At 44.5% G+C, this 26,513-nt stretch overlaps 1 protein-coding gene across 12 annotated transcripts in view; it reads left to right on the forward strand.

The window, feature by feature from the left end:
- The window catches only part of C16H17orf67 (chromosome 16 C17orf67 homolog), an 89,717-nt gene that overhangs the window by 46,003 nt on the left and 17,201 nt on the right, over window positions 1-26,513 (forward strand). For all 12 annotated transcript variants that reach the window (XR_012425614.1, XR_012425616.1, XR_012425613.1 and 9 more), the window contains one exon: window positions 25,289-25,393. Coding sequence is in view for 6 of the 12 variants with exons in the window: in XM_065531307.2 (XP_065387379.1) it covers window positions 25,289-25,393 (105 nt within the window). In the remaining 6 variants the exon portion in view is untranslated. The remainder of the gene's footprint in view (window positions 1-25,288; window positions 25,394-26,513) is intronic.

The following is a 26,513-nucleotide window of genomic DNA, read 5'->3' on the forward strand; positions in this document are numbered from 1 at the left end:
GGGAATGATTATAGTACTTAGTTCAAAATGCCATTGTGATTATTAGTTTATTGGGTAAGCACTCCATAAAACTAGCTATTAATATTTTTAAAATTCTTGGGCATTATTCTGTTAAGACAAATTGTCTCTGTCTCTCTCTATATTTTTAAAAAACCTTCTATTTAGAGAAGAGGTGGAGAGTGTTTGGGGGACCTAGAGTCAAAAGGCCTCCCTACTTGAGAAAGGGTTGCCTTCTTTACAGTATTGCATCTTCCTATCTATGAACATGGTCTATCTCTCCATTTACTTAGGCCATTTTTATGTCCATCATTAAAATTTTATAATTTTCTTTGTAAAGATCATACTTTTTTTTTTTTTAAACAGCACTAATCCTGGATACATTATGGATCTTTACAAATTATAACTGGAATTTCCTTAAATTTACATTTTCTAGTTGGTTATTCTGGTATGTGTAGGAATAATATTGATTTTTATATATTGTTCATATCCAAAAGCATCACTCCTGGGAAGGTTCTATGGTGGAGCAGAAACAACTTCACCAAGGGTATCTCCAGTGGGGCAGCTCTAGGCCTCCGAACTACTGGCAGAAGCATTCAGTCTTTTTTTTTTTTTTTGAGACAGAGTCTTGCTCTCACCCAGGATGGAGTGCAGTGGCGCCATCTTGGCTCACTGCAAGCTCCGCCTCCCCGGTTCACACCATTCTCCTGCCTTGGCCTCCCCAGTAGCTGGGACAACAGGCGCCCACCACCACGCCTGGCTAATTTTTTGTATGTTTAGTAGAGATGGGATTTCACCATGTTAGCCAGGACGTTCTCGATCTCCTGACTTCGTGATCCACCCACCTCAGCCTCTCAAAGTGCTGGGATTACAGTCATGAGCCACTGTGCCCGGCCGAAGCATTCAGTCTTATTGACTAATACATGTGCTTCCTGAAACAGGCAGAGACCATTGGCTCTTATGGTCTGGGTTTGGGGTCAGAGAAAATGAGCATAAGGATTTTCAGAGGGAATTGCATTTCATGTTTCATCTAAACAACACTGAGACTCTTGCAAAAAAGTGTGCTTACTCTTCCTAGAGGTTCAAAGAGAAATAAGACCCCAGTTCAAATGAACTTACTGTCTACTCAGGGAGACAGATATATAAGCAGGTAGCTGCTGTATAGATCAGGGGTTGGTAAACTTTTTCTGTAAAAGGCCTGATAGCAAGTATTTTTGTCTTGTGGGCCATGTCATCTCTATCACAACTACTTTGCTATTGTATTTGTAAAGCAGCCAAAAGCGATAAGTAAACAAACGTGCATGGCTACTGTATAGAGGGATAAGTAGGGGACAAGAATGGGGTAAATGGTAGACTGGAAAGAAACCTAGTTTTCGAGTGAGACAGATTCTAATTGCAATTTAACCTTCTGCTAAGTGGTGTGACTAGGTGAATCACTTAATTTCTCCAAGTCTGCTGCTCCCCCGTCTTTATATGGGATAGTCATATTGGTCTCTATGTTGCTGGGAGTATTAAATGAGATAACTGCTAACGTTCTGTTGAGCACTTGAAAGGTTCCAGGCACCATGCTAATTCCTTCACTGTATTCATTTAATCTTCGCAATAATCCTGTGAGGTAGGTACAATTATTATCCTCATTTTACAGATGTGGGCCCTTGAGGTTTCGTGATGGACCCAAAGTCATTAAGTCGCAAAATTAGGAAGTTACTTGACCCAGAAGCCACAGTGTTAGCTCTGTGCTGTGCTTCTTCCTCAGGGCCCATAGAAAGTGTCCATCTCAGAGGCTGGCACACGTGAGCTGGCCAAAAAACATCACAGTAGTTCCCCCATCTGTGGTTTCTCTTTCTGAGGTTTCAGTTACCCAAGGTCAACCACAGTCTGAAAACATTTAATGGAAAATTCCAGAAATAAACAATTCATCAGTTGTAAATTAGGCACCGTCCCGGGTAGCGTGATGAAATCTCACGCCATCCTACTGCTTCCTGCCTGGGACATGAATCACTCCTCTGTGTGTACTACCTGCCCTGTTAGTCAGTTAGTAGCTGGCTCGATTATCAAATTGACTGTCAGGTGGCATTATGGCAGTGCTTGTGTTCAAGGAACCCTTCTTTTACTTAATAATGCCCCCGTATTGCAAGACTAATGATGCTGGCAATTCAAATATGCCGAAGAGAAACCACAAGTGCTACTTTTAAGTGAAAAGGCGAAGGTTCTCAACTTAGTTAAGAAAGAAAAAAAATGTATGCTGAGATTGCTAAGATCTGTGGTAAGAACAAATTTTTTATCTGAGAAATCGTGAAGAAGGAAAAATAAATTTGTGCTAGCTTTGCTGTTGCACCTTGAACTGCAAAAATTATGGCTACAGTGAAAAATGCTTAGTTAAGATGGAAAAGTTCTAAAACGTGGGTGGAAGATGTGAACAGAAATGTGGTCGGCGATTGGGTTCAGTACTATGCTTGGTTTCAGACATCCACTGGGGGTCTTGGCACCTCCCGTGGATAAGGGAGGTAGCTGTTGTTTGCTGGAGCAGTAGCTGAGTGGCACAGACGATTTCTGTGTACTGTATCTCCATGCCTAGCTCATTGCTCTGCGCATAGGTAGCACTCACTAATATTTATTAGTTGAGTGGTGAATTCTTTCCATGTCCTGCCCCGCCCCACCCCAGCACTGAATTGCAAACCTGGTACTATGATAACTTTTTCTCTGAGGCAGGGGGTTAGGGATGGCTCAAAACAAGGCATTACTGGAAGCTTACTTAGCAGGAGGGGTAAGAAGCAGTTTTCCAGGTAGAAAAGGGGAGGCAGGGCATTTCTGTCCAAAGGAAAAGCTCTTTGCAAAGGTGTACTTTTCTATGCCACCTGGACTTTGTTCCAAACCCTTACTCCTCCTTCTTCTGGCAGCTTGCTGTCATGGACAGTGCTCTGATGCCAGACGCTGGCTGGTCTTGATTGCTTTTGGCTTCTGGATCTGGTTCCTTGGTTTGTTTGTTCTTTGCTTATTTATTCCCTATGTGTTAGGCACTGCACTAGGTACTGGACACTCCTCCTGAAACTCCCACTTAAACAGAGGCCAGTATGGAAGAACACATTGCGTGCTGAATGTTAGGAAGGAGCAGTCAAGATGACCAGGTGTGTGGGCATTGACAGGTACCTTGTCAGGAAAGGCTCTAGGAAGACAGGGTACCTTCAGTGATTTGTCAAGGAATTAACTTGACAAAGGAGATGGAGATGGGGATACAAGGTAGGGAAGTATGGGGGTAGAATGAGAGGCACAGGATGGAAGTGGAGAGAGTTGTTGCAGGCAGAGGCAGCAGCAAGTGCAAAGGGCCTGAGGTGGGGAAGGAGCAGGTTTGTCCTAGGAGCTTCCAGAAGGTCACTGTGGCCTTCCCTAAAGAGTGAGGGGAGAGTGTCTGCAATGAGCCTGGAAGGCAGGCAGGGGCCAGGTTTATGGGCCTCACAGACCTTTGCAAGGAATTTGGATGTTATCCCAATGACACAGGGAAACAGATGGGCGTGGAGGCAGGAAGCCACAGTGAGTTCTCTGACTTCAAATCAGAACATGAGTTTACTCCCATGATCCAGCAAGTGTCATACAGTCAAGTTACCCTCCCCCAAAACCTGTAAGCTCACCTGAGAGCAAACAAGTTCCTGCTTCAGGACTTCTTCAATTGATTACAATTGACAACTTATTTTTTGTGAGATTCAGTTTTCAGGTGGTTGAAACCTCTCTCTCTCTATTACAGAGTAGGCGGTCCTCTAAAAGCAAGAGAAGGAACACCCCTACCTCAAATACAATGCTTGCTTGTATAGGATAACAGAGCTAAAAATAATGGCCTTATGTGCTTTACTACAAAGGCTCATGACAAGCTTGTGACAGGCTGTTAGTGTTGTTATTCTCTTGTGTAACTATTTATTTTTGCAAAAATTTATGAACATACTATTATCTCTAAAGCGAAACCTATTCTTAAACTAAGAATGCGTTTTGTTCTTAAGATATTGGGACATCAGGAGATTTCCTTAAGTTCTGAGTCCTGTTTAGTTAGTAAGCATCATTAATCTGTTCCCTCAGCCTTAAACATCTTGTGACCAGGAGTGCTTAGCCTCCTGGGATTGTAACCCAGCAGGTCTTCCTTTCTTCAGTTCTTATTCAAGATGGAGTCACTGTGGTTCAGATGTCTGTGACACTTCTGAATCAGAAACTCTGGGGCTGAGGCCCAGCGATCTGCGTTTTCGTAAGCCCTCCTGGTGATTCTGATGCATGCTGGAGTTAGCATAGAGCTTCCTGAAGTGGAAAGCTCTATGTGTGGAAAGAAGCTGGGGCTGACAAGAAACAACAGATGCTGGCGAGGTTGCGGTGAATTAGGAACGCTTTTACACTGTTGGTGGGAATGTAAATTAGTTCAACCATGGTGGAGGACAGTGTGGCAATTCCTCAAAGATCTAGAACCAGAAATACCATTTCACCCAGTAATCCCATTACTGGGTACGTACCCCCCAAAATATAAATCATTCTATCATAAAGATACATGGACACGTATGTTCATTGCAGCACTATTTGAAATAGCAAAGACATGGAATCAACCAAAATGCCCATCAATGATAGACTTGATAAGGAAAATGTGCTACATATACACCATGGAATACTATGCAGCCATAAGAAGGAACAAGATCATGTCCTTTGCAGGAACGTGGATGGAGCTGGAAGCCGTTATCCTTAGCAAACTAACGTAGGAACAGAAAACCAAACGCCACATATTTTCACTTACAAGTGGGAGCTGAGCAATGAGAACACATGGACACAGGGAGGGGAGCAACACACAATGGGGCCTGTCAGGGGGCGGGATGGGGGAGGAAGAGCATTAAGAAAAGCAGCTAATGCATGCTGGGCTTAATACCTAGGTGATGGGTTGATAGGTGCAGCAAACCACCATGGCACACGTTTACCTATGTAACAAACCTGTACATCCTGCACGTGTATCCCTGAACTTAAAAACAAAAATTAAAAACAAAAGAAACCTGAAACTGAGACCTGGGTTCTCATCTCCTTTACTCATTTCTCTAAAAAATAAAAAAATATATTCTGAGGCCTATTGTGTACCTTGTACTGCTCTAGGCTCTAGGAGTGCAGTGATGAACGAGACAGACAAGGCTGATTTAAAAAAAAGGTTGTAAAATTCATATAACATAAAATTAACCATTTTAACCATTTTAAAGTATACAATTCAGTGGTGTTTAGTACATTTGCAATGTTGCACAACCGTCACCACCATTTATCCCAGAACTTTTTTTTTTTTTTGAGACAGAGTCTGGCTCTGTCTCCCAGGCTGGAGTGCAGTGGCGCGATCTCAGCTCACTGCAACCTTCGCCCCCCGGGTTTAAGCAATTCTCCTGCCTCAGCCTCCCGAGTAGAGTAGCTGGGACTGTGGGTGCATGCCACCGTGCCCAGCTAATTTTTGTATTTTTAGTAGAGGCGGTGTTTCACCATGTTGGCCAGGCTGGTCCTGAACTCCTGAGCTCAGGTGATCCACCTGCCTCAGCCTCCCAAAGTGCTGGGATTACAGGCGTGAGTCACTGCACCTGGCCTATCCCAGAACATTTTGCTACCCCCCAAATGAAACCCCATACTCATTAAGCAGTCACTCCCCATTTCTCCCTCCTTCCAGCCCCTGGCAACCACCAATCTACTTTCTATCCTTATGGATTTGCCTGTTTGGGGTATTTCACATAAGTTGAATCACACAATATGTGGCCTTTTGTATCTGACTTCTTTTACTTAGCAAATGTTCTCAAGGGCAGCAGTGTTGTAGCACATATCAGTACTTCATTCCTTTTTAGGACTGAATAATATTCCATTGTATGGTTATACCCATTTTATTTATCCACTCATCAGTTGATAGACATTTGAGTTGCTTCCACTTTTTAGCTATTGTGAGCCATGCTGCTATGAACATTCATGTACAGGTTTTTGTTTGAGAACATGTTTGCAATTCCTTAAGGTACATACCTTGGAGTAGAATTGCTGGATCAAATGGTAATTCCCTGTTTAACTTTTGAGGAACCAGCAAACTGTTTTCCACAGTGGCTGCCCCATTTTACATTCCCATCAGCAAGGTGCAAGGGTTCCAATTTCTCTATGTCCTTGTCAACAACTTATTTCCCCCTGCCACCCCCTTTTTTAAAATTAAAAATTAAGCCATATGGGTGTGAAGTGGTAGCTTACTGTGGTTTTGATTTGCATTCCCCTAACAACTAATAATGTCAGCATCTTTTCATGTGCTTATTGGCCATTTGCATATTTTCTTTGGAGAAATGTCTATTTAAGTCTTTTATCCATTTACAAATTCTGCTGATGTTTTTGTAGTGACTAGAGCACAACTTACTCAGGGTGAAATCTTGGACAGGTTTCTGAACCTTTCCTGCCTCAGTTCCCCCTTCTGTAAAATGAGGGTTAAGGACAGCACTCACAGTAAAGGGTGGTTGTGAAAATTTCATGGCTCACTGTGAGTAAAGCTTTTGGAACTTTGCTTGGGACATTATTGGTTTGCACTCTGTAATTGATACCCCTTATTAGACATGAGATGAGTCTAACAATAGTAACTGAATAAGAAATTACCAGAGATTAATACCTGCTGGGAAGTAAATAAAACCATGATGCAACAGAGTGACTGGAAGGCTATTTTAGGTTGGGTGGACAAGGAAGGCTTTTCGGAGGAGGTGACATTTGAGCTGACACCGGAATGACAGGAAGGAGCCGACTGTGTGAAGACCAATGTACAGGAAGGGCATTTCAGGCTGAGGGAATGGCTCAGGGAAAGGTCTTAGGCAGGAACAAGCCTGGCCAATTCAAGGGGCTGCTTGAGAGAAGGCCAGAGCTGCTTGGGTGGGGATGGGGAGGCTGGGCTTTCTGTGTGTGGGGTCCTGGCTGATAGCAACAGTGTGAGAAGGCATAAGCTTTGGAGTCAGGAAGCCAGGGTGTGCAGGTCCTTGCTTATTAGTTAGGAAAACCTGAGACACATTACCTAGCCCATTTGGAAGAGGCCTCCATCTTCTCATGTTAAAATAGAGGCTGGTTATATCTACTTCATGGGGCTACTATGAAATGCAAATAAGAAAAACTAAAGTGGGGACACACATTTTAGATGGTATTAATCACATCACTGTGTCGTAGGGGCTGCTCAGTTGCAGTTAGCTCATCCCCTTGTCCCGGCCAAAAGGAGAACATGCAGTGTGAGTGTGTCTGAAAATGCGTTTTCATGGGGTGCTAAGGGACCTGTGTTTCTCTACCGCAGTGTTGTGGTTCTTGCAACCCACTTAGCCTCCCTCCTGCCTTCACACCTTCCTTGGACTTTCCCTCAAGGTCCAGTCCAGTTCAGCTTTTATTAAGCACCCACTGTGTGCCAGGCGTGAATGAGGCTCCGAAGGTGATGACACGGTCTATGTCTTCGAGGAGTTTATGAGACACCTCTTCCACAAGGTGCCTTCCTTTTGTGGCAGCCAGAATTATTGCTGCCTCTCTTGCATTGCTGTAGCACTTCATCCCTAGGGAACAAAGGAGGTACACTCAGAACAGCTTGGGTTTTTGAGCCTATGATGTGCAGACTAGAATCCTGGTCTCCTTTTAACTAGTATCCATGGGGTACACACACACACACACACACACACACACACACACACACACACACACACAAAAACAGCCCAGTGCAGTGGCTGAGAGCACTCTGAAGCCAGGCTGCCTAGATTAAATGCTGGACTCATGCTCACTAGTTATTTAACCTCTCTGTGCCTTGGTTTTCTCATCTGGGAAATGGAGGTAATAGTAGTACTTACAGGGTTGTGATGAGGATTCCACACAGGTAATTTTAATATAGGTAAAGCATTAGAAGAAAGCCTGGCAGACAAGAGTTATGTAAACATTTGTTTATTAAAATCAACACAAATGAATAAAAACATCAGCTTTGTGATCTGGACAAGCCATGTGACGGCTGGGGCCTCAGTTTCCAAATATGGGACTATCATGAGGCTCCAAGGGAAAACCGTGTGCAGTGTCTGGTACTGGGAATCTCCGCAAACGCCACCCCCTTCCTTCCTCTGAGCCGTGTGTCACACTACTGGGACCCTGTCTGTCTTTCCTTAAGAGCAGAGGCACATGCCTGAGCAACAGCAGAGGCACGCTGCTTAAGGTTCTCAGGCATCTGTGTTCTCTGAAATTGGACAAGGACAGCAATTGCTTCTCTGGTTTGGAAGAGCAAATGGACATGCTGTGTATGCGCGCGCATGCTTGCGTTGGGGTGGGCGGTGAAGACACAGCACCGACCACACCCCCGCCAGTCCACACAGAGCTGCTCTGTGCAAGGAGCGACTTGACTGCGACTCTGGCCGCCCAGAGCAAGGGCAGGCGCGGGGCCCGGCCGGCCACTAGGGGTCAGTGTGTCTCCGCCGCAGGCGCCCGCGCGCCGCTTACCTGATTGGGGCAGGCGCCCGCTGACAGTTCTTGACAGTTTGCAACATTTCCTGCCTAACATTAAAAAAAAAAAAAAAAAAATTAATTAATTAATGTATCTTTCTCCGTAGTAAAGAAGGGAGCCCAGACAACCGAAATAACAAGCCAGCTCTCTTTGCAGGAAAATGCAGAAGGCGGTTAAACCGTCCCGTCCTTCGCATTCCTGGGCTGGAGGAATAAGGATCCAATTGTGGTTTCTGCCCTGGTTATCTTGGTGCCGCCGTGGGGGCCACCGGGGAAAATCTGCTGAATTCTTCCTTTTCTATTTTCTGCCTCGGCGAGGAGGAGGGCGTTAATGCCGGTTGGCAGTTACATGAAACTGAGATGGATGGTAATGGGGTGTGTTAGCAAACAAGGGCAGGAAATAAAGTGTCATATTTTCTGGAGGGTGAACCGCTCCCCGGAGACAGAGCTGCACCAGGCGTCTGCAGAGGAGACACTTTGAAGGAAAAAAAAAAAAAAAACAAAAAAAACCCCTGTATAATCTCTCACTCTCTTCACTTTCCTGTGCCTCCTTGGTGAGACATAAATTCAGTTTTATCCTCAGTCTAGCTAACAGGCAAATAACAGGGCACAAAAAAAGAAAAGAAAAACCCACTTAGATTTCCACTTCAATGTTCAGTACTTATTCTCTCATCTCAAGCTGAGTCTGGAGGTAAAGAGAACTTCAGAACTTGGAGGCAGACTTCACAACATCAGAGCTACCTGCCTGGAACCTCGAACTGAGTGTCCCTGGAATCAACTGTGTGTGGTCATCAAGGCCCATCCCCAATCCTACCCACTCGGCAGATAGGATGCCCTGAAGCTGCCTGCTTGCCGTTGCTTTGTACACATGGGAACACCCTCACCCCATTCCTGCATTCCCGTCACCCTCCTCCAAGGCACCCTCTCTGATTCTTTTTGCAAGGACTCAAGACTCCTACCCTCCTGGTAGTCTGCCTCCCCCACTGTCCCTTTCTCTGGAGGATGAGCTCTTTGAAAGCCTGGCTACTGTCTCATTCTTCTTTGTAGCCCTAGCACCTGGCACAGTTCCCGGTGCATTGTTAGGAGGTGCTTAATATATGTTTGTGAGTGAATATATGATATCCCGAACTCCTCTGCTAGAAATAAGGGCCAGTGCATACTGAACATATCATATCCCCTGTCCTAAATGCGTTGCATGCTTTCTCTCATTGAATCCTTACACCAGCCCTGTGAGATAGGAACTAGAGATGATGTTATCATCATTATCATCATCTTCCCATTTTACAGATTGGAAAGTTTACCCTCAGCGGGAGCAACCGACTTGCCCACAGGTACAGAACCTGGCAACTGCAGAGCAGGAAGGCAGACCCATCAGTCGATGCTTCAGACCTCTCTCTCCTTGCAGCATCTAAATCCCTTGCAGGCATTTCACACTTACTAATTTATGTTACTGTAAATACATGTGCTCTTGTTTGATCTCCTTGCAAAAATGTAAACTCCTTAAGGCCAGCACTGTGGCTATGGTTTCTCTGTGGCCCTCAAGAGAGAAAAGATCAAATTAGGGCAGGGGTCTGAGCCCTCTGGAAGTGGGCCTTTGGGTTTGTCTCTGCTTTGGACTGAATGGATCTCCATGGGGTGCAACTGCTTCTGTGGAGTTTGAGTTCCTGGGTGAAAATTCCAACTCTACTGCTTGCTAAACGGGACTGTCACTGAAGCCTCTCTGGGCCTTGGTTTCCTCATTTGCAAAATGGGGGTAATAGTAGCCCCTACCTCTCAGAGGTGTCATGAGGATGAAATGAATTAATGTATTTGTTTTGAATGGTGCTTGGCACAAATCTCCACTAAGTGTTAGTGGTCCTTATTTTGAGACACTGGACATAGAATTTGCATTCTTTGCTGCCACTTGTGACCTGGATGTTTGTCCTTATTCAGTTCATCAAATGACTGTGGGCCTCATAACTCCCTCTTTCTCTTTTAAAAAGTCATCCTTCCATGGAAAACAAACAGTACACCAAACCAACAACCTTGCACGTTTGAGAAGACAAAGGAAGACAAACATTTGGCATCTCACCTTAGACATTCACTTCATGTTGCTTATTAACAACATGTAAATCAACAAAGATATCCATATTAGGCTTGATACTTGATACATTTGGTATATGGCTGCTATGAGTGGATACACGCTCACAATTAATGAAGCCAGCCGGCTTCTCCGGATGGATATAAATACTCTAGGAAGAGAAACCCAAGACCAAAAGCTTGGGACACCCCACGCTGTCGGCACCAGCTCATGCTCTTCCTGTGGATGATGCAGCATGACCTGACACTTATTCCTTCCTGAAAGCTGGGTGAACCCACTATGGCCACATTTTTGTCAGTGTTCCCAGTGGTGTCATGAGATACCACGTTCTCCAAGACCAAAATGCATGCTATTGAGTTTTCTTCAGAAACTGGATGGAGAGGAAGACTCAGATCTCTTTGTGTGGGTGGGGACTCAGGCTGCTTGGGAGTGATCCTCACAGTTACCACTCAGTCTCCAAATATTTATGAAGCACTTGCTATATTCATGGACACAGTACTAGGTGTGGGGATATTGGTGGGTCTGTCTCCATGGAGGGTGCAGCCTAACGGGGAACAATAATTACTGTTCTGCTGAGTGTTGGGAAGGAGAAGGAGAAGGCCAGTGTGCTCAGAGTGCTATGGAGTTTATACAGGGGTGAGGGGACCCTGTTTTGGCCCAGAGATCAGGAAAGGCCTCCAGAGGATTGCTGTCTGGAATGAACGGCAGGTAGCTAGGCAAAGAGAGGAGGTAGCGTGTTCCAAGCTTGTGCTAGACCCTGAAGTTGAAAACGTGGAAAGTTTAAGAAAACAGAGAAAAGCCCTGCAGGGCTGGAGCAGAGAGAACAACAGGAAGGGAGAGTGAGTTGAGGTGAGCTTGCAGAAATGGGGCAGGGGTGGGGTAGGCCATCCATAGCCTTGATTCATAGCCACAGTAAGGCTCTGAGGATTCATTACAAGGGTAATAGGATATAGCGGAAGTATTTTAAGCAAGGAGAATAAGGTAATGAGATTTACATCTAAAAAACGTCTCTTGTAGCTATCTGCAACATGGAGTGGAGAGGATTACAGAGAAGCCAAGGTGGCATGGGAGATTAACTAGGAACCTCTGTAGTAGGCAGTGGGGAGAGATGAGTGTGACCTGGAGTAGGGTGGGAGGGGTCAGGGTGGAGAAGGTGGATGGTTTCTGCAAAGATTTAGGTGACAGAATTGATAGGATGTGGGAACAAGGGAGAAAGAGGAATCACAGAAGACTTCTAGGTTTTGAGTCTGAACAGAAGAGTGGATGGTGGAAGGGAGTGGGTTTGGGGCAGAGCAAATCACGTGTTCAGTTTTGCACACATTGAGATTGAGGTTCTAGTGAGATGTCCGGGGCAGGTGTCGGGTAGGGTCTGGCATGCAGCTGATAGGCTGGGCTGGTGTTGTAGATTGTGAGTCATTGGCTCATAGATGGTATTTAATGCCACGGAATGGGTGAGGTGGCCCAACTGAGTGTGCAGGGCAGTGCTGAAATGGAGAAGATGAATGGTGTTCCTCAAATTGGAGGGGCTGTATAAGGGAAGATCACACATGGTGGGGTTAGGCTCTCCTACAGGATGATTTGGCGTTTGTCTGGGAAACCAATCTTAGGTGGCAAACCATTTTTTATACTTTTATGTTTTTGGAAGAAATAGTAGTGACCTTGAAATTTCAGCCACATGATGAATCTTCAGTCATTCTTAGTTTGCTTTGAGGAGTCAGCAGACTCTCCTCAAAGTTGAGGTCGAAAAGCCACAGGTCCTTTGCTGCTGCTTTGTTTTGCTGAAATTCTTCCCATGTGATCTTGTTGGAACAAGGACCTTTCTTGGGTGCTCTTCTCTGTTCTTTGGCCCATTATAGTACTTCTAAGGTAGCCTTTGGGGCAAGGTGAAAATTCCTGAAAAAAGCAAGTTTGTAAGGGCATCTTCTCTTAATTGCTGGCCTATCTAACTTGGTGTGTGTGTGTATCTATATATATATAATGTATTATACATATTTGTATATATATTATATATACTAATATAATAAATGATACAACATATAATATATAATTTAAGTTAATATAACATGGAGTATTATATATAATAGATATAATAATATATAATATAATATTATATATATATATAAAAATGGAGACAGAGTCTCACTCTATTGCTCAGGCTGAAGTGCAGTGGTGGGATAATAGCTCACTGCAGGCTTGAACTCCTGGGCTCAAATGACACTCCTGCCTCAGCCTCCCAGGTAGCTGGGACTACAGGTGCATGCCACCATGCCTGGCTAATTTTTAAATTTCTTTGTAGAGATAGGGGGCTCAATATGTTGCCTAGGTTAGTCTTGAAACCCTGGGCTCAAGAGGTCCTCCTGCTTCAGACTCCGGAGTGGCTGAGATTACAGGTGTGAGCCGCCTTGCCCTGTCTGGATTAGGTATTAACTAGCAGGAAGGGCTGCTTTGGAAGGAGGAGTGCCCCTAAATTTAAATGACGACCCAGCCTTCATCCTCTCACCTTTACACTCTCTCTGATTCCAACTTCCCAAATGTGTGTGAGGTGCTCTGCTGATGGCAGGGAGATAATGTTAAGTGGCAAACAGACATGGCATTAAATTACATTAAATCACAGAGTGATGAACTTACTTTATTTGTAATCCTGCTATGAAAAGGAGAAAATTCCAGCATACTTTTAATGCTTACTTATTTCTCCTTTTTAACAAAGAGTGAGCAGGCCCCTGGGGCTAGACGGAACCTCAGTCAGCACTGCTACCTAGTGACAGTTGTTTTATTTTCATTGATTTTTTATTTTTCCTTCTCTTTATGGCAAGTGACGCTAGTTTGCTTTTACAATTGTAGCGCTGTCAAGATTGCACAGATGGTAAGTGGCAGAATGAGGAGTGGAACCACATCTCCTGACTGTTAGTTTCAGTTAATTTTCTTCCCCCGGGGGAGGTAGGCCTCTTTGCTCAACTCTGTCCTGCCCTTCACAGCCTCTGTTTGCTTTTGGGTGCATCTATAATAATGTTAAGACAATTAACAATTAGAAGATATTAATTAAATTGAGACATTGTCTTAAGAGCTTTATGTATATTAATCATTGATCTCCATAGTCATCCTCTGAGGTAGGTACTATTATTAACCCCTTTTTAGTCATAAGGAAACTGATATATCACGAGGTTAAGTCACTTGCATTCATCCAGCTGGTGAGTGTCAGAGGCAAGTTTTAGAGTCCAGGCCGTCTAATTTAAGAGTCCGTGTGCTTAATCACCAAGCTTCCCCACCCTCTGTGCTTGTGGTGTGTTCCTATGAACGCTGCTGTTATGTGGCAGCTCCTGGAAGGCCATGTCCACATTCATTTTGTGGGTGGTAGTGGAAAGGGTTCCGGTTTAGGTATCACAAGACTGGGGTTGAATTCTGGCTCCAGCATTCACTTAATGTGCCTGGGTCTTACTTTACTTATGAGTAAAATAGGAAAATAATAATAATAAGTAATATTACATCTATTTTTCTTTTCTTTGCTGTGTTTTCATAAGGATGACATGAGTAAGTGTATGTGAAGGGACTTTGTGAACAGCCAAGTAAAAACAGATATCAGTTAGTTTTTGTGAAACAGACAGTAGCATAACGAGATGCTTGTTAAAGGCATGATAGTGATGTGTAAAGCCCACTGTGAAGAGGCGATGAATTGGCTAATTATAAAGGCTCTGATTAAAAGTCTGAATGGCAGAGACATAAATAGAAAGTGCTTAATAACACTGTGGAATGGACAAATGAATGATGACAGTTGGAAATAAGAACCATGACCTGGTAAAAAAAAAAGACAAAAGTGAAAAAGCAAAAAACAGAAACAAAAAGTCCTTGAAGTCTTGGTATTACATTGTTACTAGGTCCATTCACTTTACAGGTAAGGAAACCCAGGCACAGAGCGCCCAAGAGACTTGCACAGATCATACCTCTGCTCCCAGCTCTGTCCTCACCAGCTGCTGACACTGTGCATGGCTGTGAGCTCTTTGATCCTCATTTTCCTCCTCTGGCATCCAGGCTGGTGAGGAATAGATGATATATTTCACCTAACACATCAAGTGCTCAGCATAGTGCCTGGGAATAGTTGATATTAGCTATTATTATTACTGATGGAAGGGCCTGGGTTAAGGTGAACCAATAGTTACTGCCTGGAAGACATTGATTTGTATTTCCCCATCTCTGTGGAGATGCTGAAAAGAGTTGCCACCAGAGGCTGTGAAATCTTCCCCTGGGTTCAAAACCTCTCTGATCCTTCCTGGAGGCAGAGGGATGCCTTCAAGATGCCTTGCAGCCTCTCTTTGACTCCAGCCCATCCTCTGGGTTTGAACCTGTCTTTTAGCCAATCCTTTCACATCTTCCAGCTTTAGTAAAGAGGCTACCCAATAAAAAAATTAGCTGCTGCTCCCTTCAGCAACGAAATGCTTGGTGCTAACAAAGTGTCTTTCAGATGACCAGAGGCACAGATTGCCCACAGGCTGAGTTTCTGGGAGCAATAGCAGGCTCTCTTGCTTCTCACCTTCTCCCGTCACCCCCAGCATGTTATCTATGGGGACTGGAAAACATTATCAAAACAGGCCCCATCTGTTTCTGAAGTTGTGGAAGAGTACTCGTGCGATAAATTTACAGGGTCACTGGAAGACCCTCTAATTTTCTGGGAAATGACAAGGCGTCTGTGGCCACGTTGTGTAAAATTTCCTCTTTTATACCCAAGTTACATGCCATGGACTATTTACTCGGAGTCTGAGGATATGTTTACCATTCAGGCAACATCACAAGCTGTCAAAGAAATCTACTCAGAGTAGGATGTGTTGGGTGTCTCGCCTTTCTAAAAATGACACTCGCCCTCCACTTTTTTTTTTTTTAATAAATCTTTTTAGGTGCTATGTTCACAGTGCAAATAGCTCAGAAAGGACACTGGAGTCAAAGTTTAAGTCAGGGCAGAAGTGTTGCATGGAAACAGGACTCAATCTGGTGGCTTTGCCAGGACAGGAAGCAGGCTGTATGTTGGATTTCCTCTACGATGTTCAACCAATGTATGCCGATGATGGGGGTGATGATATATTGATCTGCTAAGTAAGCACCTCCTGTGTTTGAAGGCTCCATGTGTCATTCAGAGCAAACAATGGACAGTTACATAGTATTGAGAAGTTGCCTCCAAAGTCAATAGCTGAAGGAATGCTTTGGGGAGAGATTAGAGACCATGTTTTTCCAAATTTAGAACCCGCTCACATTTTGTGGGTTCTGACATTAATATTGAGCTTGAACATCAGGTTCTGGCAAAATAAAATTTCCTAACTCAAAACAAGACACTGTCTAAGGGAGCCTGCGAGGGTGTCTTGGAAGTCCAGGGTCTCTTATAAAACAGCCTGTTTGAGGATTCGAAGGTGAATGAACCAGGACCAGACTGATTCCATTTCCCTTGTAGTGCATGTGGCTTTTACAATTAGCAGCAACAGGGTGGGGTGGGGGTGTGAAGAGGAGGAAAGGACTCTGGAAAAAGTGCATGTGAAGTTTTGCTGACCAAAGACGTTTGAAAATGAATATGAATTCTCTGACCAGGTCTCGACAGTCAGTGAATCTTGTGGACCTAGTTTTTGGTCTGATACATACCCAAGAAAAGTTGTTAGAAAACAGAGTGGGCATTAGGCCACCTCCCCAGGGAAACAAGGACAGCCACTCTGTGCTCTGACTGTCTGTCTTTATCACAAGACCTTAAGCTCCAGGACTGGTCTGATCCCATACCTACTCCTTGGGAGGGGAAAGGACTGCTGCCTTGTAATAATTTTGGCCTTGAGCTGGAGGCTATCACAGCCTTGAGGTTAGGGTTGAGTGACCCCATATCCCAGCCCCTACTGTCTTTCTAAAATTCTCAAATCGAGTCCCTTCTAGGCATAGGAGCCCTCAGTAGCAGTTCTACTGCTGTGGCTTAGAGTCCAGAATCCCAAGCATGGCCTGCTCCACCTTTTATGGGCTAGCCCCTGCCTGCCTCCCTCTCCAGTGTTGTCTCCTGTTGCTCCCCATACTGTATTCTCTAGTCCTATTGAACCAGTTGTGTCCCCATTGCAAAGCACAGTGAGCTTTCTGGTGTCTTTGTCCTTGTTATTTGTCGTGCTTGAAATATCCTCTTCATCACCCACTCTTTATCTAAGAATCTTTCCCAGAAGCCCCTCCCGAAGCCCAAGACTAGTTTAGGTTTGGCTTTTCTCTGCCACCTCTGTGTGTGCATCCTGACCTTACCTCTGTTGTAGAGCTCACTGTTCCCTGTACTGTAACAGTCTATTTACAGGTGTCATGAGTTGGAGCACATTATATTCACCAGATTTGAGGGACAGCTGACTGTCTTGGGGCAGGGGCAGTACATCATATTAGGGAGTGAGGACTAGATTACACTTCCAGGAGTCTGTGCAGCGGGGAGGGTTTCTTGTCAATAGCTTGGGCTTTGGGGAACTGGACAATTATTGGTGGGAAAGCAGCAAGACAGTGGAAGGCTGTGGCATGTGGAACATAATCCTTTACAGTAGCTTCTCAGATCTACAGTCAAATCACTAAACCCACGATATCACTGCTGGATTTGTATTTCTTGTGGAAAAATGGTAAAGGGGCTTAGAACTGTGTCCTAACTGGCTCAAGACCATCCTGGGATGACACCTATAGACACAGGAATGGAGACAGGATCAAGAGGAAGAAAGTGGAATTTCCATAAGTTGTGAGAAGGGAGTCCTGATTCATATAGGTTATGAAATTGGGGATTCAAGCTATGGGTTATACTTGTTTGTCCTTCCATTGGACTGTGAGCTCTGTTGTGGGGAGGAAATGTAGCTTATTCATTGCTGGATCCCCAGTGCTTCACATAGTGCCTGGCGTATAGCATATGAGACTAAGTGAATAATTGTTGAATGAATGGAAAGATGGATGGGTGGATGAGCGGAAATATGGATGGGAGGATAATTGGATGGATGGGTGGATGTATACATGTATGGGTGGATAGATGGATTGAAGGGTAGATGGATAGGTGAATGAATAGATGAATGGGTGTGTACGTGGGTGGATGAATAGATAGATGGATGGATGGATAGATGGATGATGGATAGATGAATGAATGGAAGGAAGGATGGATGAACAGATGGATGAAAGGACGGATGGATGGGTGATGAATAGATGGATGATGGATGGACGGATGGAAGGATGGATGGATGGATAGATGGATGGAAGGGAGATGGGTCGATAGATGAAAGGGTACATGGAAAAATGAATAGGTGGATAGGTGGATGGGTGGAGGGAAAGGTGGGTGGATGGCAGGATGGATAGCTATTCCAAAGATGCAGAAAAATCAGTCATGATTTCCCTGTGCTTCAGCTGCCTTTCCTCATCCTGCTGCATTCCTCAGCTGGCTTACTTGTAGTCCCCCTTCACAACACAGCATCTGAAGCAGAGGGAGGGCTGGGAGTAAAGGCTTGGAGGCCAGAAGGAGCAAGACCCAGCTGGGAAATGGCAAGAAGTGTGTGTTGTAAAGCACATTTTGAAGGAGTGGGCAGAGGTGGGCAGTGCAGCTGGAAAATTTTAATCAGGGGTCAGAGCATGAAAGGACTCTGTGCATCAGTCTAAGCCTTTAGGCTTTGTCCTAAGAGCAGCGTGAATTGCTGAAAGGTTTCACACAGGGCAGCATCCTGAACATTTCCCTTCAATTTCTTGTCTATATCACCGTTTAAACAGATGCTTCCAACTGCCCTTCCAGGAACACTGCAACTCAGGCAGAAACCAGGGCAGTCCTGTTTCAGCAGGAAGTCAGAAGTCCTGGGTTTATTTTGAGGCTTCACTCTTTAGGTGAGCTGAGTGACATTGACAGAGTCACTCTACCTTGTTTCTCATCCATAAAGTGAATGAAACAGAACTTACTCAGAGCTGGCTTTATGTATGCACAACTTGTGCAGTGACACCAGATCCCATGCCCACAACAATCCTGCACTTAGTTTAATGCTCTGCTGTCATTGTCTTGAAATTCTTATTAATTGGACAAAGAGCTCCACATTTCATCTTGAACTTGGCTCCTCAAACTATGTAGCCAGTGCTGAATTCACTTCAACTCCTAACATTAACAGGGATATTGTGGGGGTAAAATAAGATCCAGTATGTGAAAGGTCTTTAAAGATGATAATATATGAAACAAAAATTAGGCCTTATTGATATTTCTCTTATTGATATTTCCCAAGGTGACATAATCATTCTAAGTTTGCTGATTCTCTTGCATGTCAGGTGATTGGTCCCAGACATAATTAAACTTAGTCGTTGTCCTCATGAAACTCTGGTAGAATTGAAATAAAGGGTAGAATTGAAACTTGAACCTATGTCTTTAATACTCAAGTCCAGTGCTCTTTCCTCTATAGGTAACAGTTGCTAATATGTCTGTCTACTCCACTCTTCTGTAAGAGACTTTGTGGCTGGGGAAAATTCTTTATCCTCATGTGTCTTGAACAGTCTTTTGTACATACAAAGCACCCAGTAAATGTTTGTTGAATGAATTAATACATTTGAGGGACTGGCAAAATTATATTCCAAGCATCCTGCTTAAATTTCCTTTAATGCTTCTTACTATTCTCAGAATAAAACTCAAATTCCCTGTCTTGGCACAAAGATCTTAGTGGCCCAGCCTCTGCCCAGTTATTCACACCCGCCATCCCAGGGTCTTAAGACATGCTGTTCCTTCTGCCTGGAACACTGTACTTTGCTTCTCATCCATTGCCTGGCTACCCCCAGCTCATCATGTAACATCCCAAGCTTTACTTTCTCAGGGAGACCTATGCTGTCTGTGCTGATCTCCCTGACCAAGTCACTGAAATCCTGATGGTCTCTCGAAGTACTGCAAATACCGCTCTCCTAGTACTTCTTGCAATGGCAATTTTTCACTTATTTTTATGTGGCTATGTGGATAGTTGCCTGCCTCTACATTTGTAGGGCAGCATTTGTGTTTGTTCTCTGAGGTATTTCTGGTGATCAGTGCAAGTGCCTTTCACAGAATGAATACTCAAGAAATATTTGGTGAGTGCATGAAGAAGAGTAGAGTGTTTGCAGTGTTTGTGCATGGATGTTTTCTCCAGCATGATGAGGGAAGTTCCTTTAGGCCTGGGATTATATAATAATCATGTAACGATGACCCTGCAATGGGGGCTTTTCACATGCACCTGATATTGTGCTAAGTCTTCTCGATGCACCATCTCACACCAATCCCACAGCACATCTATGGGGTGGGACTGTGATCTCACTTTACGAATGGCGAGATTGAAGCTCACAGAGATTAAATGATGTCTCCAAGGTCATATATCTAGTAAGGGGCAGTGTGAACTTGAGGTTAGCTCTGGCTAACACTGAAGTCTGGGTTCTTCGTTCTTCTCTTTTACCACCTCCTGCTGCTGTTGCTTTTTCTTCCAAACCCGTCTCCTCCATGAAGGGCCACGCTGGTCTCCGGGGGTCAGTAAATGTGCAGGAATCTGCTGGAGGGTCTGTGCTGCACACACGTGAGCTTTGACACACGTGACAGACATGAACAGTGGAATGACACTACACAGGAGTGTCCGCAGGCACAGGGACCTGTCCTGGCGCTGCTCCCAATTGCTGGGTCACCCTGAGCGAGTCATACTTTCTCTGTGAGCTTCAGATTTTCCAAGTGTAAATCTGGGAATTGAATCCAGTGACCTCTAAATTTCTAGCTGGCACTAATTCTGGGCTAAGTTCCAGCTGGATCTATATTATTCTTTCCAACTCTGCTCCTTCCCTATGCCCCAGCCACCCGCCCTTCTTCTGTTCCTTGAACATGCCAAGCTCCTTTCTGCCCCATGGCCTTGGCACCTGGCAGGTTCTCTGTCTGGAGCTTCTTCCCCCGACTTCAGGAGCCAGGCTGGCTCCTGGACATGCAGGAGGTGTCAGCATACATGTCACAGAGAGGCCTTTCCCACCCACCTGAGTTAATATTGGATCTCACTCCAGTTACTCTTTATTACCTGAGCCTGGTTTGTTCTTTTCATAGCACTCAACACCGTTTAAAATTATTTGATACATATATAAAGTTAGTCATACTTCTATTGATAAATATAAGAATTCTTCTATCTATGTGTCTCTATTATATATCATTGTTCATTGTTTATGGGTGTTTTGTCACTAGGGTGTGAGCCCCATAGGAGCAGGGCAGTGGGCTGGGCTGTCTTATTCCTTGCTGTATTTTTAGCTCTTGGGAAGACTGCAGTGAGTATTTACTGAAGGCATTGAACAATTGAATGAATGAATGAGTAGTTCTGTGCTCTCCAAAGCACCAAGGATAGGGACATAGCAGGGAGGGAAGGTCAGGTAAGATCAGGGCCACTGGTGCCGTCATCAGAAGCCCAGTTCCAACCCCTTATCTCACTTCCTGAAGCAATGCAAGGGCCCAATACATATTCATTAAATACGTGAACTCATCTAACTAAGTAGGCTGTGGCATCTGCTCTGTGTGGCAATTGTGCTTATAAGCCCATTTAGAATTATCCTGGAGGAGGATCACAAATCCCAACAGCCCAGATAAAAGGGCTCCATCCTACCCTACCCTCCCACCCTTTCTCTCTTCTTCAAACCAGGGAATGTCAGTGTCCAGCTGCTGGAGGCACAGCCTGCTTGAGTCCAACTGGGTCACCCAGGGAGTTTGTGTTCAAATTTTGGAAGCATTTCCAAAACTCTCAGACATTCTTCTGATCCAAAATCCATAGCTCCCCAGGACTCTGAGGGTTTGGATCTGATTATTTTTAAAAAATGTTCCACAACACGAAGAAAATGCACCCTCTACCCCACCCTTGCCTGCCAACCCCCCAAGCTCTCACCTTTTACCTCCCACCTCCCATCATCCTGACTGACCATTTGATACTTTAGAGCTGCCCAGGGGCTGGAGAGAAATGGATTTTATTTTACGTCCCACAGCTGTTGCAATGCTGGGGAAACCCCACGTATTTAAAATATTAAAATGGTTTCCAGACTGACAATATTTCTTATTTAGTGTTTGAGGATTTGGAGCTTACCCAGTTGACCCATCTCTGGAAAGTAAAAGAAGAAAGTAAAAAATGAAGGCTTAATCCTATTCCTGCTGCCCCCAAGGACATTAGAGCAATTTAGGCAGAGTTTAATATTTGCTGCCCCTGCTGGTTTTCTGGACCCAATGATCTACCCAGAAAGGGGGAAACCTCAGTTCTTAGGCTGGAAAGTGCCTCCCGGGGTGAGATGGAGTGGCCTGAGAATTCATCAAACCTCTCTACCAGTCTCTGGGCTGGCCCTCAATCCACTGCCTCCCCTTCCCACCACACACACACACACACAATCTAAAAACTTTGAAGGCAATTTCACAGTCTCTCTAGGAGTCTGCTTTCATGGTCCAATAAGCCCTTACAGTCAGGAAGTCATTTCTTGGTCTGACCTAAGGCTCTTATGCTGCATTAAACCATGTTGATCTTAAAGAGTCTGGGTTTCCTGGATGGCACCTATCTTAGGCTTTCCCGGGGCCCATGAAGGCAAATGAGCTGCCTTTAAAGGCACATTTTAGAGGAAATCTGTCTTCCACTGTCTGATGGCTGGAGCGTTCCTGCTGCTGGAGCCTTTGATGATTTCCTTGCCCGCCAAGGATGCCTGCCCCACAGCAGGGAGGCCGCCCCGAGTTCCGCAGTGGCCTGGGGTTGGTCTCTTTGGCGAGGTTTAGATGAGGCTTGCTATGCTCTATTCCAATTCGTAACCTTCCCTGGGGGCCAGTGCTGAGAGTGCTCTTCATTTTGTTCTTTAATTGTTTTACTGACCCACTGGCTCCATCTCATTCTTCATGACACTCTTTAGGATACCCCAGCTAGAGAGGGATATCTAATGGAGACACTGCTACCAGGCTACACTCAACCACATTGTCTAGATTGAAGGCACTTTCCCTTATTCTAACCACTCTGACCACGACTGGTTATCCTTTTTCAGTTCTGAATGAAACTTCTAGAACTGAAAGCCCTCACACTGCAATGGACAGAAAACAGATATTTGTGAATGGAGAGATTAATGAATGAACGGGGTAGTGCCTTACCGTGTACTTGACTAGACACGCTGGCATTTTGGGTTTTCAGTTGCTTCCCTGTTTAGCAGTGGGTTTTCTGCTTCCCACTAGCTGAGATCACAAAGCACATTTAGTAAGTAGAGAAAATGCCAGTAATCCAGGACAGGGGAGACCCAGCTGGGAATCTGGGAAAGAGTTTGACCAAATTCTGGCTTCAGCACTCAGCCGTGGGCCAGGCAGAACACAGGCTGAGGAGACAAAACTGCCCCTTGTATTGGTGACATTAACTCCAAAGTGCTTTTAAAACTTAACCTCTTGGATCCAGTCAACTCTCCTGTCTTTCTTCCTCTGATCCCCCACCTCCACTTCAAGCCCAACAGAGCCAAATTAAGGAGGATAGTGTCATATTCAAAGTAGCTCTGAACTGAGTTCACTTCTCTGAAATTCCAAACAAAGATATGCCATAAATATGATGTCCGCATCTCCCTGTCCTACTCTGACAAAGCAGCCCCCAGAACTTTGAAGCCTGGCTTCTAGAACAAAATGTAATAATATAAACTACTGAACTGGAGGGGCTGGCACTGTTTTACAAAGGCCCCAAATAGGCAGTGAGTTTGGGAATGGACTGTCCCAGGAACCAAATCTCATTCCATATGGTGAAGGAAAATTTTAACACAAGAAGCTTCTCTTTTTTAACTTTTTTTCTTTTCTTTCTTCTTTTTTGTTTTTTCGAGACTGGATCTCACTCTGTTGCCCAGGCTGGAGTGCAGTGATTCTGGCTGACTGCAGCTTCAACCTCCTGGGCTCAAGCTATCCTCCTGCCTCAGCCTCCCGAGTAGCTGGGATTAAAGGCATGCACCACCACACCCAGCTAATTTTAAATTTTTTTGTAGAGACAGGATCTCCCTATGTTGTCCAGGCTGGTCTCAAACTCCTGGGCTCAAGTGGTCCTGCCACCTCTTCCTCCCAAAGTGTTGGGATCACAGATGTGAGCCACGCCCAGCCTCTTTCAAACACTTTCTATTACCAGTCTAGTAACTCTCCTTTTCTGGCATCCTGCCCCTCCAGGCTGGAAGAGACATTACAGCCTCTTGCTCATGAGCCAGAGTGGTTGACTATTCCCTAAACCTGATGTCTAGGATCTTAGCTCCCTAACACACTCAAAAAACAAATCTCTGCATCAGGCCTCAGCCATCAGACCAAGTCATATCCCCAAGTCATTAGAGTACAAACGATAACACCTGCAAATTAACAAGTCATGAAACTGAAATAATACATCTTCCTTGCTCTCTAGTTAACTAAGCTAATTAATTTTATGATTCTCCTCAGCTTTTTGCAGCTTGAAAAATAAAATAAGAAACATTTGGGTAAATCTTGAGTTTTTCTCTCTTGGAAGATGCTTTAAATGCCTTCTCTTTTTTCCCTCATCCCAAGTTCCAATCTCCCCCACAAAACAGAATGCTGCCTTTAGGATATAAAGCCTTAGCTTGAGGTTCTCATGAACTCTGAAAGGCCCTTTTTTGTGTGTGTGTGTGTGTGTGTGTGAGACGGAGTCTCACTTTGTCACCCAAGCTGGAGTACAGTGGCGCGATCTCAGCTCACTGCATTCTCCTGCCTCAGCCTCCTGAGTAGCTGGGACTACAGGCACTCATCACCATGCCTGGCTAATTTTTTGTGTTTTTAGTAGAGATGGGGTTTCACTGTGTTAGCCAGGATGGTGTCAATCTCCTGACCTCGTGATCTGCCTGCCTTGGCCTCCCAAAGTGCTGTGATTACAGGCATGAGCCACCGCGCCTGGCAAGACCCTTCTTTTTAATCCCAAGGTAATCATTGAGTTCTTGGGCCTGTGGGACATTGTCTTCACTGTAGGAAGTTTTCTGCATCTGAATTTTATCTTGCTTACTGTGCTTGATGGTCCCTAGGAAAAAAGGTGCCTCAATTAACAAACTAGGATGCATATTTTAATTGTGTGTCTCATTACGTTTTCCTTTGGCCACAAGGAAAATCACTAAAACTTTTTGCTCAATTGCACTAGCTTTCCTTAAAGTTTTTGATGCTGATATCCACTAAGATGCAGCTCCTCTGAAGGCACAAGTGTCCAGTGTACCCTTTCAGCTGGACAAAAGAACTCATAGAAAAATTAAGGGTGTGAGTCTAGAGAGAAAGAAGCATGTCTCCAAGAAATTGTGGATTTTGTGCTTTTGGTGCCTGGAGTTGAATGGAATCAAACGCACAGAAAACCCACAAAATTTTTGAGAGAGTTTACTGTCAAAACTACCACCAGGCTTGTCTAAAAGAAAATGAAACTGTTGGAGATGAAAACACATTTCTGGGGCCCCACCTTCTTATAGACAGGAAGCAGACTGAGAGTATAGTCATTGTCATATTCTCCGATGTGCTCTCTCGAAGTGATCAAGGCTGATGGTAAGAGAAAATCTCTCAGAGGGCAGAGCCAAGAACCCACAGAAGAAAGGACTGAGTGTGGAACAGGGGCCCAACCAAGGAAAATTCTCAACTCCTGGATTAGGAGGACCTGGCCAAAAATTCCCAGGAGAACATCAGAATTGCTGCAGCCCAGCCAGTGCTGAGTGACTCTCGTTCCTTTTCTTTCCAAGTAGCAGTGTTTTTGTGATTCTACACCTGTTCCACCGTACCTGGGTACCTATGGAAAACAACTTGTCTTTTTGATTTTTTAGGTCCTTATCAAATCAAGAGGAGCCTCAGTGAGATCTGGCATGGAACATGGATTTCCAGCTCAATACCAGTGTTGGATAAGATTTTTGGAGCGTCCTAGGGATGCAGTGAGTGTATTTTGCATGTGGGAAAGAAGTGAATATTTGTGACCAAAAGGGCAAAGAGTGGCCATTGTCTGTAAATATTCACTCCCTCCTCTTCTACCTATCTCTAGGGGGCACACACACTTCCCTGTCCTTGACTTTGGGCCTTGCCATTTTACTTGTTTTTGCAAATGAGATGTTAATGGAGGTGACATGAGCAGGAGTTGAAATGTGCTTGCGCTGTAGAGCTTGCTGTCTTGCACTTCTCCCATTGCCACGAGAAAAATATGATATGAGTCCAGTAGGATGAGAGGTATTTGGAACAAAGCTGCCCCAGGTGCCCTGTAGACCTGTGGCCTGAAGCGAAGCCACCCCATGTGACCTTCAGGCAAATGGGTGAGAAATACCTCCTGTAATATGGCACTGTGCTGTTTGTGGTTGTTTGTTACGCGGTGGTGGCTGACTGAGACAGCCCGCAATAGCAACCATGAGTCCCATGGCTTCTTTAAAGATAGGAAGTAAAAAAGTAAATGGCAAACAATTTGGGAGTGGGCTGATACCAACAGAAAGGAGAAATGATTATAAACTTTGGGATGAGCTGACAAAGTTCTCATGACTGCCTGGAAAACTCAGCATACCTAGTGGGTCCTGGAAAAGGTGGAAGGCTATAAATACAGAAGCAAGTGTACCTCAAAGTCTCCCATGCCAGCCAAAGAAGAGGAATAAAGAGTCGGTTGAGGTTGTGGGTGAGGTGAATGGGTTTATAGACTGAGGTTGCCCAGGAATTCGCAGTGTACATATACAGTGTACATACTTAATGTTTGATATATTTATTATACAGTAATTTTCTGATAATTAAACTTCTTAATATAACTTTGTGGTAAGAGTGCTTTTCCCACATTCCAGAGATTACCAGGAGTCTGACTTTTAAAAAATCTTGTTGTATTGTATGTATTTTTAGAAAAAGGTAGAGTAAAAATAAATAGATTAACTAGGACTGCTGGAAAAGGGGGTTGGGTGGGAAAGAAAAATGCCATTCAGAAATAGACCATGAAACTAATTACCTGGATAAACCAATGTAACAAAATTTATTGTTTCAGACAGGGTCATAAACTCAATTACCTTAGGGGACTGGCAGGTGACA

The sequence above is a fragment of the Macaca fascicularis genome, chromosome 16 (assembly GCF_037993035.2).
Source record: "Macaca fascicularis isolate 582-1 chromosome 16, T2T-MFA8v1.1".
NCBI classification, from domain to species: domain Eukaryota; kingdom Metazoa; phylum Chordata; class Mammalia; order Primates; family Cercopithecidae; genus Macaca; species Macaca fascicularis.